The sequence below is a fragment of the Culex quinquefasciatus genome, chromosome 3 (assembly GCF_015732765.1).
Source record: "Culex quinquefasciatus strain JHB chromosome 3, VPISU_Cqui_1.0_pri_paternal, whole genome shotgun sequence".
NCBI classification, from domain to species: domain Eukaryota; kingdom Metazoa; phylum Arthropoda; class Insecta; order Diptera; family Culicidae; genus Culex; species Culex quinquefasciatus.
In genome coordinates this window covers 134,823,368-134,839,317 of record NC_051863.1, presented here as the reverse complement: position 1 = coordinate 134,839,317, position 15,950 = coordinate 134,823,368, and the positions used below count along the sequence as shown (strand labels likewise).

General features: G+C 37.6%; 2 protein-coding genes across 3 annotated transcripts in view; one reads left to right on the top strand and one right to left on the bottom strand.

The window, feature by feature from the left end:
• The first annotated feature begins 1,801 nt into the window (after positions 1-1,801).
• Positions 1,802-15,950, top strand: part of LOC6036207 (RING-box protein 2) — a 96,468-nt gene continuing 82,319 nt past the window's right edge. Inside the window, exon 1 of the mRNA XM_038264093.1 lies at positions 1,802-2,097. Within this exon, the coding sequence (XP_038120021.1) occupies positions 1,947-2,097 (151 nt within the window). The 5' untranslated portion in view covers positions 1,802-1,946. The remainder of the gene's footprint in view (positions 2,098-15,950) is intronic.
• LOC6036204 (facilitated trehalose transporter Tret1) overlaps positions 5,322-15,950 on the bottom strand; it is a 30,681-nt gene continuing 20,052 nt past the window's right edge. The window contains exons 1-5 of one of the 2 annotated variants that reach the window (XM_001846228.2): positions 11,642-11,945; positions 11,394-11,519; positions 10,925-11,096; positions 9,965-10,864; positions 5,942-6,129 (exon numbers count right to left, since the gene is read on the bottom strand). In XM_001846228.2, the coding sequence (XP_001846280.2) occupies positions 5,942-6,129; positions 9,965-10,864; positions 10,925-11,096; positions 11,394-11,519; positions 11,642-11,728 (1,473 nt within the window). In that variant the 5' untranslated portion in view covers positions 11,729-11,945. Of the gene's footprint in view, positions 6,130-9,964; positions 10,865-10,924; positions 11,097-11,393; positions 11,520-11,641; positions 11,946-15,950 lie in introns of those variants that run through there. The other variant, XM_038264092.1, reaches the window with a different exon arrangement.

The following is a 15,950-nucleotide window of genomic DNA, read 5'->3' as shown; positions in this document are numbered from 1 at the left end:
TTATGTTTTCTATATTGGTTTCACGCAAGTATAACATCAAAATCAAACAAATTTGGCTAATGTCTTCGATGATTGGTCATTGGACAATCGTGTTCCTTCAGCTTAACGGGCTCAGGAACTTTTTCTATGTGACTCAAAGAAAGCTTGCGCGGTAAGATTTCGGTAATATTACTAGCTGAAATGCTCTGGTTGAAAATACATCTCAGCAGCGATAGAATAATCTGTCTTTTTTGTGCAAGATTATTTGCATCCGTGAGCAGAGCTTGATTGTTTACGTTTGGTCGTTGGTCTGGTATAGTGAAAAATCTTTGGTCGCAGGATGCCGTGACAATGTCGTGGACAAAATTCTTATTATACCAGTAGCCCAACATTTCCCGACCCACTTTTTGAGCGCGAATTTGTATGGAGTTCCACGTATGTGGAGAGCGGGAGGAATCAAATTATAGAACGAAAAATCAAAGCATGCTTCTTGAAGCGACTGATAAATATATTGACAGCTGGAGCAATATTGATATCGAGAAGGTCGACAGCCAGAGAGTCAACTGTAATTGCTCAATTAAAAAAATCGATGTACCATAAAAAGATGTTTAAAGACAAATAAAAGCTTCACTATTAATTTTTAATCAACATTACTGTTGATCAAACTGTTGGTAAACATAAAATCTATTTTTCTTTTTAATTCCTTAAAAAGCATTTTTGCAATAATTGAAAAATGACAAATCCATGTTTATATCATGGAACGATCAAAATATTTACTTATGCCGAGACTTATGCCAATGTATGCACATTTTTATTCGATCAGCAAATTTTGCGAAACATTTTTCGAACCACCCTAGTCTTACTGCAGGTTAAGATGTTGCATATTTGTAGGCGCCATGGTACGTCTTAAAAGCTCACCTGACCTCTGAATGTTTACCACAAGCAACGCTTTCAAAAGCTCACCCTGTGAAAGCTTGCAATCGTTGCCAACCATTTCAAAGCGTTTCCTTAGTTCGTTGTACAGACAAATTGTACCATCTTGTTGTTTCTATAGTTATAATTTTCAAGTTACGGGAGCGAATTACAGATTGTCAAGGCAAACAGATTGGCCAATGTTTTTGGACACCAAACGCGCTGGACACCAACCGCCATTCACGTCCAGCAAAACTGGCAGTGTTGCAAGCGCAAAACATACGTTGCCAGTGCCAATTTATTTTGCATCGACCAATCTGTCTCCCTTGACAATCTGTAGAGCGAATGACCCATAGGGTTAAAGTTCCCCTAATAAAATCAACAACAACAACAATTTTCAAGTCTAGGTAAATATTGCTTATTACGAGATAAAATCACGTTTCTCCTTCGCTGTGAGTGACAGGAGATTATTACCGCCTAAATACCGCAGTGTATAAAACTGCAAGTTGAACTGAAATTCTGCGTTTATTTGGTTGTCAACTGGGTTTGTTTTGAATATTTTCCAAAAAGTCAGCTGAAAACTCAAGGCAACCTTTGACAACAGCCAAAATTTTGTTCTGCGGTTGTCATGCGGCTGTCATGCGACCATTATCTTGCGGTCGTATCACCGCGCGTGAACTCTAATTATTGACGCCCGCAGTAATAAATATTTGATTTAAATTAAGTAACTTTTCATAACCTATAGGTTTATTTTCTTGCGATTCTTTGAGGGTGCACCAAAATCCACAGGATGATACCGACAATATACAGACTTTTTTCCGAGCAAATACAGACCTCCTAAGCTAGCAGGTGGGCAACACTGCCACTGACAGTTCGCCATCAGCTGATTTTCGCGTCACTGTGTTTGTTTATGTTTGGTTCGTTTCAACGCAAAGTGCGCGGACCGTTTCGGAACATCGTCGTCGTTTCTTTTTCCGCCGGTTTTATCCAGAATTCTGTGTTTTAATCGCGTTGTGCCGTATCAAACGTGACAAGTGCCCCCAACGACTGGAGTGATGGCGGACGAGAACGAGAATTCGTGCGACAAGTTCGACACCGAAGTCAAGCCGGATAAGATGTTTACGCTGAAAAAGTGGAACGCCGTGGCCATGTGGAGCTGGGATGTTGAGTGCGATACTTGCGCTATTTGCCGTGTCCAGGTCATGGGTAAGTAGCTGCGGCTGTCAGCAATGGCCAACCAAACACCCGAAAATGCGTGAAAAATGGAAGGAAATCGCTTCCAATAAGACCCCCAGGGAGATCATATCAATATAATCTCGGAATTATTCAAATAGATGCACGACTCCGTGATGGCAATCGGTTCTAGAGTGGAAAGGTATCTTCTACCACCTGTTCCATGCAGGGAGGTTCGTTGAGCCCGACCAGACGGGCTTCACTAGCGCTGCCACGGACTAAATATTTTGTCATCGACAAATCCTCCAGAAATTTCGTGAGTCCAACGTGCCCACACATCATATCTTCATCAATTTCAGAGGTCTATTATAATACAGTTGACCGCGAGCAGCTATGAAAGGTTTTCCACGAGGTCGGATTCCCGCACAAACTGACTCGGCTGATCAAGGCTATCTTGGATGGTGTGACTTGCCATGTGCTTGTTTCATGACTTTTTGTAATTTTGTCGGAACCGGATCTCACTCATTTCAATGAAAACAGTATCCGGAATCGTCATTGTTTTCGTTTTTTTTATTTTTATCTTTTTTTCATCAAATTTGAGTGGTGGATTGCCTATCAAAATACAAAATGCATTTTTTCAATATATGATCACCGCCATTTTGGCCACCATCTTGGATTTGGAGAAATTTTTCAAAGGCCTTCGGATAATCGAGTCTGGACAGTAAAAGAATGCTCCTTAATGCATTCTTACAGTTATGCTACTACCAAAAATTTGCAAAACATCGAAAAATTTATGAAAAAAAAAAGATTTTTCTTTTTCTGTGGTCCCTAACTCCAAAATTTGCAAAAAGTCTAAAAGTGGAGTAAAGTAATGAAAATAAAAAAAAACGTTATACAATGTATTTGAACAGTCAGGGGTGCTCAATAATTTAGAGTGGCGGGCCAAATTTTAAGTTTACATAAGCTTGCGGGCCAAATGTGCAAAAAAAAATATTTTTATTTTTTTTAATAAATGGCGTTATTTCAAATTATTATACTTTAAATTATATGTATCAGCTGCAGTGTTTTCTAAATCGCAGGTATTTTTTTTGACATTTTCGTCATTTAAATTCTGAAGAACTGAATATAACATTTTTCCAACAGTTTTATTCACTCAGTTAAATTAAAAAAAAAAGCAATTTTCGTGTTTTAACCAACAGATTTGGCTGTACAACATGTTTGTAAAAAAAAATACTCCGCGTGGTCTAGGTTGATGGATGTTTGATAATTTTGTGACTGAAGACAATCGTTGTTGAACAAATTTAATGGAAATATAAACAGTCTTTAACTGAATTCACTTATATTTTCACATTATTTTTTTTGTAAACATATTTTAAAACAGGTGATTTATGCTTGAAGAAATGGAATATTTAAAAAAAATAATCGTTGCAAAGAAATTATTCCACAATTATTCCACCAATTTCAATAATATTTTAAAAAATATTCGGCAACCTGAATCAGATATTACGTACTCAATTCGTAACCCAAACGTCATGAGTTTGATGGTTTATGAGCAAAAAAAAAAATTGGGGCCAGCCCATAATTGTTGCGTCATGACATTTCAATTAATATGAAATACAGTCATCCCTCATATTCGGAACAGTTTATGGATCGGCCAATGTTCAACAAATCATATAAAATCGATAATTGAACATAATGATTTGCTTTTACCTTCATGTGAAAGCTTTTCTTGCGATCTTTCGATTGATGTATAGACCGGCTATATCTTTTTACGTTTTATATCAAGTTTTCAAAGAAAAACATTGACCCTTGAAATCCACAAATTCGGAACACTTTTTTCTTACGATGTAAACAAACTTTTTTTTCTCTCCAGAAGTACATATTTTTTACAAAATAATGACTTTGCACTGTGAAACCAATAAAACTGATGCTTAGTAATGTTTTACGAATGGTCTGATATCTTATTTATGAAAATATCAGTTAAATTCAGGTGTTCCACAATTGTGGGAGACACAATAACATCCCACAATCATGGAACAGGCAATTTGGAGGCAGTGTTTTGGTGCTCTGGATAAAATAGTCTTAAAAAGCAGTTTTTGTTTAAAAAGTATTACTTTTACTAGTGAAATAGCAAGAAAATGTCCAAATAAAGGCCCTAAAGATAGCAGGGTCGGCAGAAAAGTTGCATTTTACATTCTATTGACAAATTACCACAAAAGTGTTCCGAATATGTGGGATGACTGTACTTATATTTTTGCTGTCTTTACAGTTACCACTTCAGTAAAATTTGAACGTTTCATAACTCATTTGATGAAGTTTTTGACGAAATTAACTGTTTTCAATCAAATTCACGTATGTGAAACTGTTTCAAAACGATAGATTTTTCAACAAAATATCTGTTTCGTATATTCAGGATTCACATGAGCTTGCGGGCCAAATGAGGAAAATTGTTTGTTTTAAAAATGAAATCACGTTATTTTAATTGATAAGATAAAAAATACTTCTATCTATCTATCTATCAACAATACCAAAAAATAAGCAAAAATTATTTATATTATTCTTAAGCGTTTTATTGCATTTGCCATGCCACAACAAACATTGATTTTTTTTAAGGGGACCGCAAATGTTTTTTCAAATATAATTTGTTAGAGGTGACATAAAACTTGATTTTTTTTTGTAACGGCGTAGTTTTATTTTTGAATCAAGCTTAGAAATTCGTTTTGAAAATATTTTCCTACAATTATTCCTTCAACTTGAAGGCTTCAAGGCTCAACAAATCAAAAAAACTTGAATAAAATTTCTGCCTGAATCAATCAGATTAATTAACCAAATGTCATAATAATCGGGATCAAAATATTTATTAACCATTAGTTTATTGTTAGGAAATCTTCATTTAAAAAAATAACTTTAAATATGGTAAAGGGTCATTGAAATGAGTTCGCAGGTCATACTTTGGTCACCCTTGCCTTGATAAAATTAAAGTCAAACACGTTCACTAATGGTTTTAATTACTATTTATTTTTCAATTTTCATACATTAAATAATCATTTCAATTATACATATTGATGAAACTGAGGTTGTCTTATGTATACATTATAGTTTTTTTTTACCTGTCGTTACAAAAAATATAGCTGCATGATCGTTTTTCTTCCGTACTGCAACCTTAAAAAGTCGCAAACGCTTTTGTTCTGGAGATTCGATGATTTCAAAGGAAAGAAAATAGAGATTCCGGTCATCTGTTTTGATTGATTTTTTTTTCTGTATTCTAGTGTTGCCTCTTTTTCTGCGGAACAACTAAGGATAATATTTACGTCTAATTTTTGGTATTTTCAATTGGCCGTATTAGTACTATAGAAGCAATCTGTCATGCTAGGCGATTTATGTTTTGAATTCCTTCGATTGGATTCTAGTTCGACCAATCATCGTGAAAGGAACTCACTTAACTTAATGCCTTTAGTTAAACTTAATATTATTAAATATATACAATATTATTTTCTTTATTTAGCTGTCTACTGTAAATCTCATTTTAGGCAAAATTTATGGTACTAGTTTCATAAATATTGTAAAAATCGAACGTGAAATAAAAGAGTTGCAATCAATAAAACTAAATCTGTCTGCTATTCTATCGTTTGTTTTCAGTTTTAAACTATTGCGTCCTACATCTTTTCTGCTAGATTTTTTTTTCTTCGAACCCCTCTATGAGGGTGGTTAATCATTTCTTTTTTCTTCATCTAAATGACATATCACATTAAAGTCTCTTAGCTAACTGTTTTAAAAACCATTCACTTTTCCTCTACTTTCTTTTTGAATCAAGCCACGAATCGAACGATCATCTCACTGAGTGTTTTTTTTGTGTGTGTGGGTGTGTATTCTATGTTTACATGTTGAACGACAGCGGCTTAATGTTGGCCACCGAGCTCATTCGCCGGACGCGGCCGCACATCTTCCGCTCAATGTCCTCCAGGGATTTGCCCTGCGTCTCCGGCACGTACATTATCACGAACACCAAACCGACCACGCACACCGAGCCGAACAACCAGAAGGCACCGTGCGTTCCGATGGCGGCTGTAAAGAGAGAGAAATAATAACAATTTATATTTTTTTTCTTTCTTTCTGGACAAAACATTTCTTCAAATTTAACCCTCTACAACCAAACCCCGCCTTTAGACGGGCTTCGATTTAAGAAATCGCCAAAAATCAAATTTTCAACCAATTTTTGATCTTTAAAAAACATTGGAAAGAAGAACTCTTAAATTTTAGAAAATGTATGGGTTGGAAGTTTCACTTGTTTAATGTGACTTTGCCAATGTTTTTAAAAATGTAATTTTTTTAAGGGGTCAACTGTGTTGACTGTGTTTTTTATTAACATTTCCTATATTTTAAGTAAAAAGAAGTATGCAGAAATTTTTCTAGTGTCCCAGACTATGCCTCTACGCATTTTGTTACAAGTTAAATGATAATGTTGCTATTTCATAGCAGAAAATGTGAAAAAAAGCAAAAAAAAAAATAAAAAGTCAAGAAAAAATTAGATAGGCAAAATGTAATGATAGGAGGTGGTAGAATAGGCCAAATACTACTTAAAACATACATAAACTAAACAAGATAAAAGCAAATTAAAAAAACTGAAAAAACAAGAAAAGTATAAAACAAGAGAAGTCAAGTTTTTCGTAGAACAAAAGTTGCTCAAAATGACCTCCTGAACACGGGAAAAATAAAAATCTTCGAAAAAAAAATTTGGGCAGTAGAGGGTTAATACTGATGTATTTCATAATTACAGAATAACGAACTGTGTGTGTGTGTGTGTGTGGTCCAATCCAATACCCGCTGGCCGGCAGCGAAATTATGGGAAAGTATAGTTTGTATCAGACTTCGGTTATGCTGATACAGCTTATCTCAGTCCCGGGTATTAGGTGGTGATAGCCCTCGCGCTGCTTCCAACGACCCATTTCAGAATGACAGAGCTCCTTGCGGTCCAATTCCGAGGTCGTTGGGCATTGTCCGGCCTCGCCTAAACATAGAGAAAAAACCAGACGGGTTCTCGATCTATCTTTAAACTTCCAATCCCATCAGGCAAACAGGGATCAGCGCGTATTTAATTATTGTTGAAAAGAAGGCAAAATTTTAAATTTTCAGTTCGGATAGATCTCACCAAGTTTCTGGATCAGCTGGTTGTCCAATTTCTAGGCAGCTTTCAAGCACCCGGACGTTGTTTCCTGTTTTGTTCGCAAGCGCCCGGAATTCCACCTGCGAGCAGCTTGATCACATCCTGGAGTACAAATTCTCTGGCAATTCTTGGTCAGCTGCAGATGAGATACTGCGGCTTCAGCGCAATATCCACCTTAGTTTAGTTTCACTGATCTTCCAACACCTCCTCCAGTAGTAGATAAAACTGCTTGAGCGCTGCTTCCAAAAGCATTCCATTGCACACTACTTTTATTTTCTTTCGCACTATTTGATTTTTGTTATTTTAGGCGTAGAAAAAAAAAACAGGTTGAATACCACCCTTAGAGCGAGCTAGCTCACATCCCACTAATACAACTGCAAGACCGAAGCCACCGCGACGATTTGCATGAACTGTCAAACCCGTCAAACCAGGCGTCGTAGAAATTAAAATCACGAAAACTGGTCAAATTCATAAAAATAAAGGAAATCTTCACTTTCCACAAGTAAATCCACACATTTTACAATCTTTTCACCACTTTCCGAGGTCAGTACTATAAAATAAACGTTCAAATAATTGAATTTCCGCGGACCGCACAGCTCCAGCTTCTGCTCTCGATGGCACGGCTACCAACCTCCATAATTACAGAATAACGAACTTATACGAAATCGGAAAAAGTCGCATCTCTTCGATTTCCTGAAACTTCCTTTTTGTTGAAAATAAGGAACAACAAAATTTTAATTGGAAATACATTTTATTGGAAATACAATCACAGAGAACAGATGTACATCTAGGCTCTAACTTGTGTGTAAACACTGTTGCACTAAAAATATGCGTTGCATACAATCTTGCATCAAAGAAATTAGAGTGTGCAGGATACGCTTGGCGGCGCCACCGTCGCGGACACAGAAATTTCATTCAAAAATGATTTTTAAAGCGACAACTTAAAATAGTCCCTTTACAAATGTTATGTCCGATTTCGTTTTGTTTACCTTCTTTGGCGCGTAAAATTGCAACCCTCTGATGAAGGACAGTCAGACATTGGTCTGATGTCGTTCGTACGGAATGTTTTATGCAGTGATTAGATGGTCCAACGTTCTGCTACTGTAGGCCATCATGATTTTGGAAGTGGCGCTATCTAGGCGGATGGTGCACACCCTAGCTCTTTTTAACGTATTTTGGTTTAAATTTTGACACACGTTTTTCAATGCTGTTTGTTCAATGATATACATCTGTTCTCTGTGATACAATGTTTTTTTTTTAACACAGACTGGTATTTTTTTATTGATCCCAATTAATCATGTTCATTTAAATTCCATGTTTTTTTTGTACATTTGCAGGGAACAAAAGTAAGCAAAAGTATTTTAACTCTTATACAAATTTCCCAAATTTTTAATCAATATTGTTTTCTTAAATCGTCGATTCTCGCTAATATTACCCCTATCGTTTTTTTTAATACAAAATGTCAACTTTTGAGATTTAATTTCAGGATTCAATTGAGCTAACAATTTCTGAATTTATGTTTTTTGACTTAAATAAAACCTTTAATGGTTCCATTTTCAAGTTAAAATTTAATAAATAAATAAATAATAAATAACTACCAACTACTAGTCCATCTTTTTCCGATTTTTCTTATTTTTCCCGTGTTCATGTGGTCATTTTGAGAAGAGACTTTACTTATCTTGTTTTTTTTTTGTTTTTTTTTATTTGTTTTTGTAATGAAAGTACTTGCAGGAACTTGCAACAGAGACCACAAAAGACCCGGGGGTCGTTTAAGTGGATTGCTTTGCTTTTATCTACTTGTCGATGCATACCCTATGTCAAAAGAAGCATAATAAGGGGAAATATACCCATTTTAATCACTCTAAGCCGTTCGACCAATTCTCATCACTTTTGCCGTTTTCCGCTATTAAATCAACATTTTCAGATGTATCAACAAAGGAGAGTTGCTTGCTCACTTTTATTTGAGCTATTTATTACTTTGGAACAGTCAAAAACACTTTATGAAAGCTGTAATTCATGATCAAAGTGCTGATAGGCCAATAATAGAAATAGGCTGAAAAAGGGTATAGTTCCCCTAGTTTTTCCATACCAACTCATTACTATTTTGCGAGCTATTTTTACATAATGGGCATGTGGTATTCGAAAATCTGTATCTTGAGATCGTTGATGGTTTTTTCGCATTTTCTATATGACAAACTTGATTTTTTAGTCTCGTAAATATTTTTACCGGAAAGCTCGTCCGATTTCCCATAAGTTTGTCTTTGACCACTTTTTGATTCGTTGCAACGGCTTTGAGTTACAGGCAGGGGGTAGCGAAGAAGACGCCATCTTGGATGTTCAGAAAACAAACACTGACAATCAGTATTATACATATTACTATGGTTACACGAAGTGTGTTATCCTGGTTGAACTCAAAAGTCCCATGCAAATGTGTGAAAGCAAATTGGAAAATGTGTAATGCCGATTCTCAGTGTACGGACGCACTGTTTTGTCGGCCAAAAGAAAAAGAGCAAAAAAAGGTTTTTTCGATATGAATTTTCAGCCAATATTGGGATGGAATCTACAAGAATATGATAGAATTTGCCATCAGCAACACAATTCACGTGTTTTTTTTTTCAGGAATTTATCGTTTAAATTGCGGAAAATTTGAAAATAAAAATTGTAAAAAATGATTTTTGGCGATTTTTGCAAATGGGTTGTAGAGCGATTAAATTTACAAGAATCTGAATTACTCACCAATAACGTCAGCAAAAGTTTTCGTCACCACGAACGTGCACGACCAGTTGAAGGCGGTGGCGACCGATGCGGCCGATCCACGGATCTTGCCGGGCAGGATCTCACCCATCATCAGCCACGGAATGGGCCCAAATCCGAGCGAAAAGCCGAGCACGAATATCACGAACGACGCCAGCGGGAGCCACCCGATGTGGGACACATCGCCGCCGTTGTTTTTCACGTAGAAGAACCCGCCGAGCGTCATCAGCGTGATGATCATGGCAATGTCCGAGATGTACAGGAGCATCTTTCTGCCGAGGCGATCGATCAGCAGGGTGGCGATGAAGGTCGCGATAAAGTTCACCACACCGACGATGATCGTGCAGAGGTTCTCGTCGATGGTGGAGCCGGCGTCCTGGAAGATCTGTACGGTGTAGAAGATGACGGCGTTGATACCGGACAGCTGCTGGAAGAACATCAGGCCGAGCGAGATCAGCAGCGGTTTGAGGTTGGTCTTTTTGAGCAGGTCCAGCATGGCGCTCTGCGAGGCATGTCGTTCGGCGTCCTGGTGCGACTTGATGATACCCTTCAGTTCCGGGTCTACGTCGGCCTTCTTTCCGCGCAGCCACTGCAGAGCTTTACGGGCACGGTCGTCACGTCCTCGCGAAACGTACCAGCGGGGAGTCTCCGGAATCAAAAACATCAGGATGAGGAAGGGCACGGGCAGGGTCGCACCGAGGAATGCCAGCTCGGACCAGTCCATGTAATTTCCCGCCACGAAGCACAACAGGATGCCAATGTTACCGAAGGCCGTGGGTAACAGCCCAAGCGTACCACGAACTTCCGGCTGGACCGTCTCGCCGAGGTACACCGGCAGTGACAGCGATGCCACACCCACCGAGAAACCGGACAGGGCACGACCTGAGGGGGGAAAGCCATCATTATCAACTGATCAGTTGTTTGATTGTCTCGAAAACTTACCAACCAGCACCATTGCCACGTGGGTAGCGCAGGCAATCAGCAGCCACGAGATGATGAACGGAGTTGCGGTCGCCAGGATGGTGTTCTTTCTACCGAGGTACTCAATCAGCGGGCCGCCGAGAATGCCGCCCACCAGACCGGCCAAGGGCATAATACCGCCGACCCATGAACCCTGTGTCAGAAGGGAAAAACAACGCACATTTAGTAAACGCACTTTAATCGAAAGCTAGTACCGATAGAGTATCCTTGAGTGAGATGTTGACGACGAAGAAGATGCGGTGGCAGAGAGTGCTATTTTTAGATGTTTCGCAACAAACAAAAATGGACGCACTTTGGTGCCGTATTTTGGTTTTACTATCGATTCATCTGGATTCCACGGGTGACGTAGTAAAAGGATTGCTATCTTTATTTTTATTTGATTAGGCTTATCATTACCCAAGGATACTCGACATTTTTACTTCCCACTTACCGACTGATCTGTGACTTCGAACGAGGTAATGTTGCGATCCTTCATGGACACCAGCGCCGGCGAGGTGTACGCTGACGAGAATCCCACAACCATGGAACCTAGCGAGACCGAGAGTGCTGCCAAAACCTTGAGAAAAAATCATAAGAAAAACGAAGTTTCTTTACACTGTTTATGGACACTTGTTTTTTCGTTGCTTGCTATTGAGCTTTAGGAAAACTGCACTTTTAAAAAAGAATAAAACTATAAACCTGCGAAAATGTGCACTTGGCCACCGGTTCTTCCGCGGGCACCGTGAAGGACACGTGAGTGTCTGCGCGCATCAACAGCTTAACCATGGCGGCGGTCAGTGAGTGTCGTCTGCACTGGCTGAAAACTGCGCGAAAAATATGTACAAAAATCACTAATTGCCACGCGTATTCAGCTTCTTCCGATTCAAGATCATTCGTTATCAACGCGCGCACGCTTACGTTCTAGATCGAGTACTGAGCGAGTTTAAATTCGAGGTGGTCAATTTTATACTCCAGAACGCACGTTTGAATTGATCAACGACCAGCCAGACACACGGCAACACTTCTCTTCCAGCGTCTATTGCTGATAACTTCCCAAAAAAGAGCAGCAAAACGAGGTGCTTCTGGTCTATGTCGTTCCAACATAATTGAAACTGTGATAGGGTGTGTGGGTTTTGTTGTGGGCCAGCATCGTCTGTGCATATGAGAAGGGTTAATTTATCTTTTTTGGACTTGATTAATTTTTTTTTCACCCGGAGAATTAAGTGCTACCCTAGAAAAAGGCTTTATTTAAAACTGCTAGATTTTTTTTTTGTTACAAAAAAATAAATAAATAAAAGTCATCGAATCATTTGATGTAATCTTGGTCCAGATTTTAAAAAGTACTTACTTGTTATTTAAATAAATGTCTAAATAAAATGTCGGCTCAATCCACGTTTATTCTTTAAACCAATTTGAATGTTCAGAACTTGGGTTTGATGATTTAACTAGTTTCATGTTTATTTTGAAAATGGGTCAAAACTATGAAAATGTCTTAGCTAAATCAGGGGTGACCAAAGTATGGCCCGCGGGCCAAACGTGGCCCGAGAGGTGATTTTTTGTGGCCCGCGGACCCATTTTGAATAATCATGTGAAATAACCCGCTTATCACTTGTAAAGTGATTTTATACTTTTTCAAAATTAAGGTATTTTAAACTTTTGCTAATCTTTTTTTCTTCTTTATTGATAATGTGTGATAAAAGTGAAACTAGTAAATATTTATCAAGTATTTTACAAAGCTTTTTTCGACAACCATCCTCATCCTCGCCCATTATTAAAAATTGACTCGAAAAATCAATTTTTTTTCATATAATCTCAAAATATCCCTACCCGGGCAGACGGTAATAACAAAATTCATGCCATTTCAATAACAAATACTGTTAAAATAACAGAAAGTGTTATTGAATCTTCTTGAAAAATCCATTTTTGCCTAAGGGTTTAATAACAGTTTATGTTATCATAACAAATTTGTTATTGGTCTGATATTGGTTGAAAGCCAAAACAACTTTGGAATAACATTTGTTGTTATGGAAGAATACCTCCAACTGTTATTGGGATGATCGGATTAGTTGTTAAAATAACAAAAAATAATAACAAAGATTTGTTCGAAGGATAACTAAAAATGTTATTAGTCTGTTATTACAATAACAATCCAATAACAAAAAAAATCATAACGACGCATAACACATCCTGTTATAAATAACATAAAATGTTATTGGCCTAGTATTTTCAAATATCAAAAAATGTTATTCCCACGTTATTTCCGTCTGCTCGGGTAGAAATTTGAGTGCAATCAGCTGAAATCAATTAAAAATACATTCCTCTGCGTTTAGAATCATTTTGAGCATGTTCTGGTGTACAAAAAAAAATGATTTTAGGGAATTTTGGATGAATAAATGTTTATTCGCTAAAATGTTTTTTGTCTCGAATCTTGTAATTGTAAATTTGTTTTGAGAACACAAGTAAATTCAGATATATTTTTTTCAAATACCTAAAACAATAAAATCAACAATACCTATAGAAAACAGCCATATTATGTTTTCTATTATTTTTTATTAACGAAAACTTTTAAAAATTACACAAAAATTAAAACTTCAGCTGATAGATGTATTTTCTAGCTTTTTTTTTTAATATCTCATTTGGCCCGGCCTCCAAAAACTTTGAGCACCCCTGAGCTAAATCCTGTACGGGCCCTTCCAGAAACCACTTTACTGGATACTTTGGGGTTGGAGGGGGGGAATTGTTAAAGATTTCCAAAAAAATTGTCAATGAGGGGAGGGAGGGGTAGAAATTTCCAAAAAAGTGTCCACGTGGTTTATGGATGGTCCCTTATTTTTCTTAAAAATGTCAATCTAGGTGTAAATAAATAACTCCCATAATATGTTTTGATACAATTGTTGAATCATCATACAACTAAAATGAAAATTATTCCATTAAATAGTTCTTTTTTGAAAAAAAAAAACAATTGAAAAATGCACCTGGAAAAAAATTGCAAAACAAACACCAAATAGAAGAAAGACAATGACAGGAGTTGGTATAAAATGAATAATACTAAATTTATTTAAAAAAATATTAGAAAAAAAATATTAGGGCAATGCAAATATTTTTCCAAGTTTTTGTCCCTCGGTTCTGAACGGGGTCGAGAAAGGGCAAAAAAATATATATATATATATATATATATATATATATATATATATATATATATATATATATATATATATATATAAAAGTTGTAATAAAATAGTAGTTTATGCAACAAGTTGCAAAAAGAAGATTCTTTCAGCACGAGTTGTACATTTATCCAACGAGGTTTACCGAGTTGGATAAATACGACGAGTGCTGAAAAAATCAAGTTTTGCAACGAGTTGCTTACAACATTTTTTGCAATTCCGAAAAACGCTTATTTAATGGAATTTTATGTCTAACATTCATGTGTTTAGTAAATTCATCGTTCAAAACAGGCAGTCTGCGATCAGCAGAGAAGCGAGTCAGACGTGCGTCCCTCACAAACCAAAAAAGTGCTTAAAAAGTGCAAAAATGCCTCACGGCAAGAAAAAGAGGCGGTCCTCACCAGCAGGATCGGCAGATTTGAAGAAGCTAAAGAATGCCGAAGCGCTACCTGCAAAGCCAGGCAGTTTGAGCAAGGTCGCTCAAAATTCGTCTGGAAACCAGTTCGCTACCCTCCCTGTGGACGTGAGCGAGAAGGAAGAATTTGAACGACGGGAAAAGTTGCCACCCATTTTTGTGAAAACATCGTCATCGGATTCGGTGCGAAAGTGGCTGATCGGATTTATCAAATCTGGTGCTTTACGAGCTTCCATTCGCTTGTGTGCTGATGGACTCAAAATTCTGCTACCTACCAGAAAGGATTACAACTACGTTCGGGATTTCCTGAACAACACAAAGATTGAATACTACAGCCATGACGATCCAGGTAAACGCCCCATGAAACAGGTCCTCCGAGGCCTGTACGACATGGATGTGAGTGTGCTGAAAGAAGAGCTCAAAACTCTTAAGTTGAACGTGATCGAAGTCTTCAAGATGACGAGACACAACAAGGACATCAAGTATCGTGATCAACTGTACCTGGTTCATCTCGAGAAAGGATCGACAACGCCGTCTGAGCTGAAAGCAGTTCGGGCAATTTTCAACATCATCGTGACTTGGGAACGTTATCGTCCAGTGCACCGTGACGTGACGCAGTGTTCGAACTGTTTGCAGTTTGGACATGGTGGAAGAAACTGTTTCATCAAGAGTCGTTGTGCAACCTGCGGAGGTGAGCACAAAACTCTAGCTTGCGAAACAATCAACGAGAACATCGAAGCGAAATGCTTCAATTGCGGCGGCGACCATTCTACCAAGAATCGAAGCTGCCCAAAACGAGCTGAGTTTGTAAAAATTCGGCAACAAGCGACGACGAGGCACCAACCAAATCGTCGCAAAACACCACCAACTTACACGGACGTGGATTTTCCTGCCATGGCGTCACCTGGAGCGGGATCTGTTCGAGTGGTTCCAAATCTGCAGCCATTGCCGTTGAATCAGCGGCAAAAAGTTGCAGAGAATCCAACACCTCCTGGTTTCAGTCAGCAACCGAAGGAAAACCAACCAGCATCAACGGATGAAGGCAGTAGTGACCTGTTTTCACCACAAGAACTTCTGAACATTTTCATCGAGATGTCAACAACACTGCGTGGTTGCAAAACTCGTGCGGAACAAGTAAGAACGCTTGGAGGATTTATCTTAAAATACAGTTCGTAGTTTACTCGTTCTAATGATTTTGAATATTTCAATGAATTTGCTTTTTTAGTTTTAAGTTAGGATTAGTTGTTAAAGTGATTTTTTTTCTTTTTTACCCAAATGTATTCAATTCAATGCAAAAATGTAAAACAATTTAAAGTAAATAAATGAATGTGAACAGTTAATAAGAAAACGAAAAATATAACAAAGATGAAGAGCATGTAGCCATACCACTTAGAATGTAAATGAAATGTAATTATTATAAGAACGT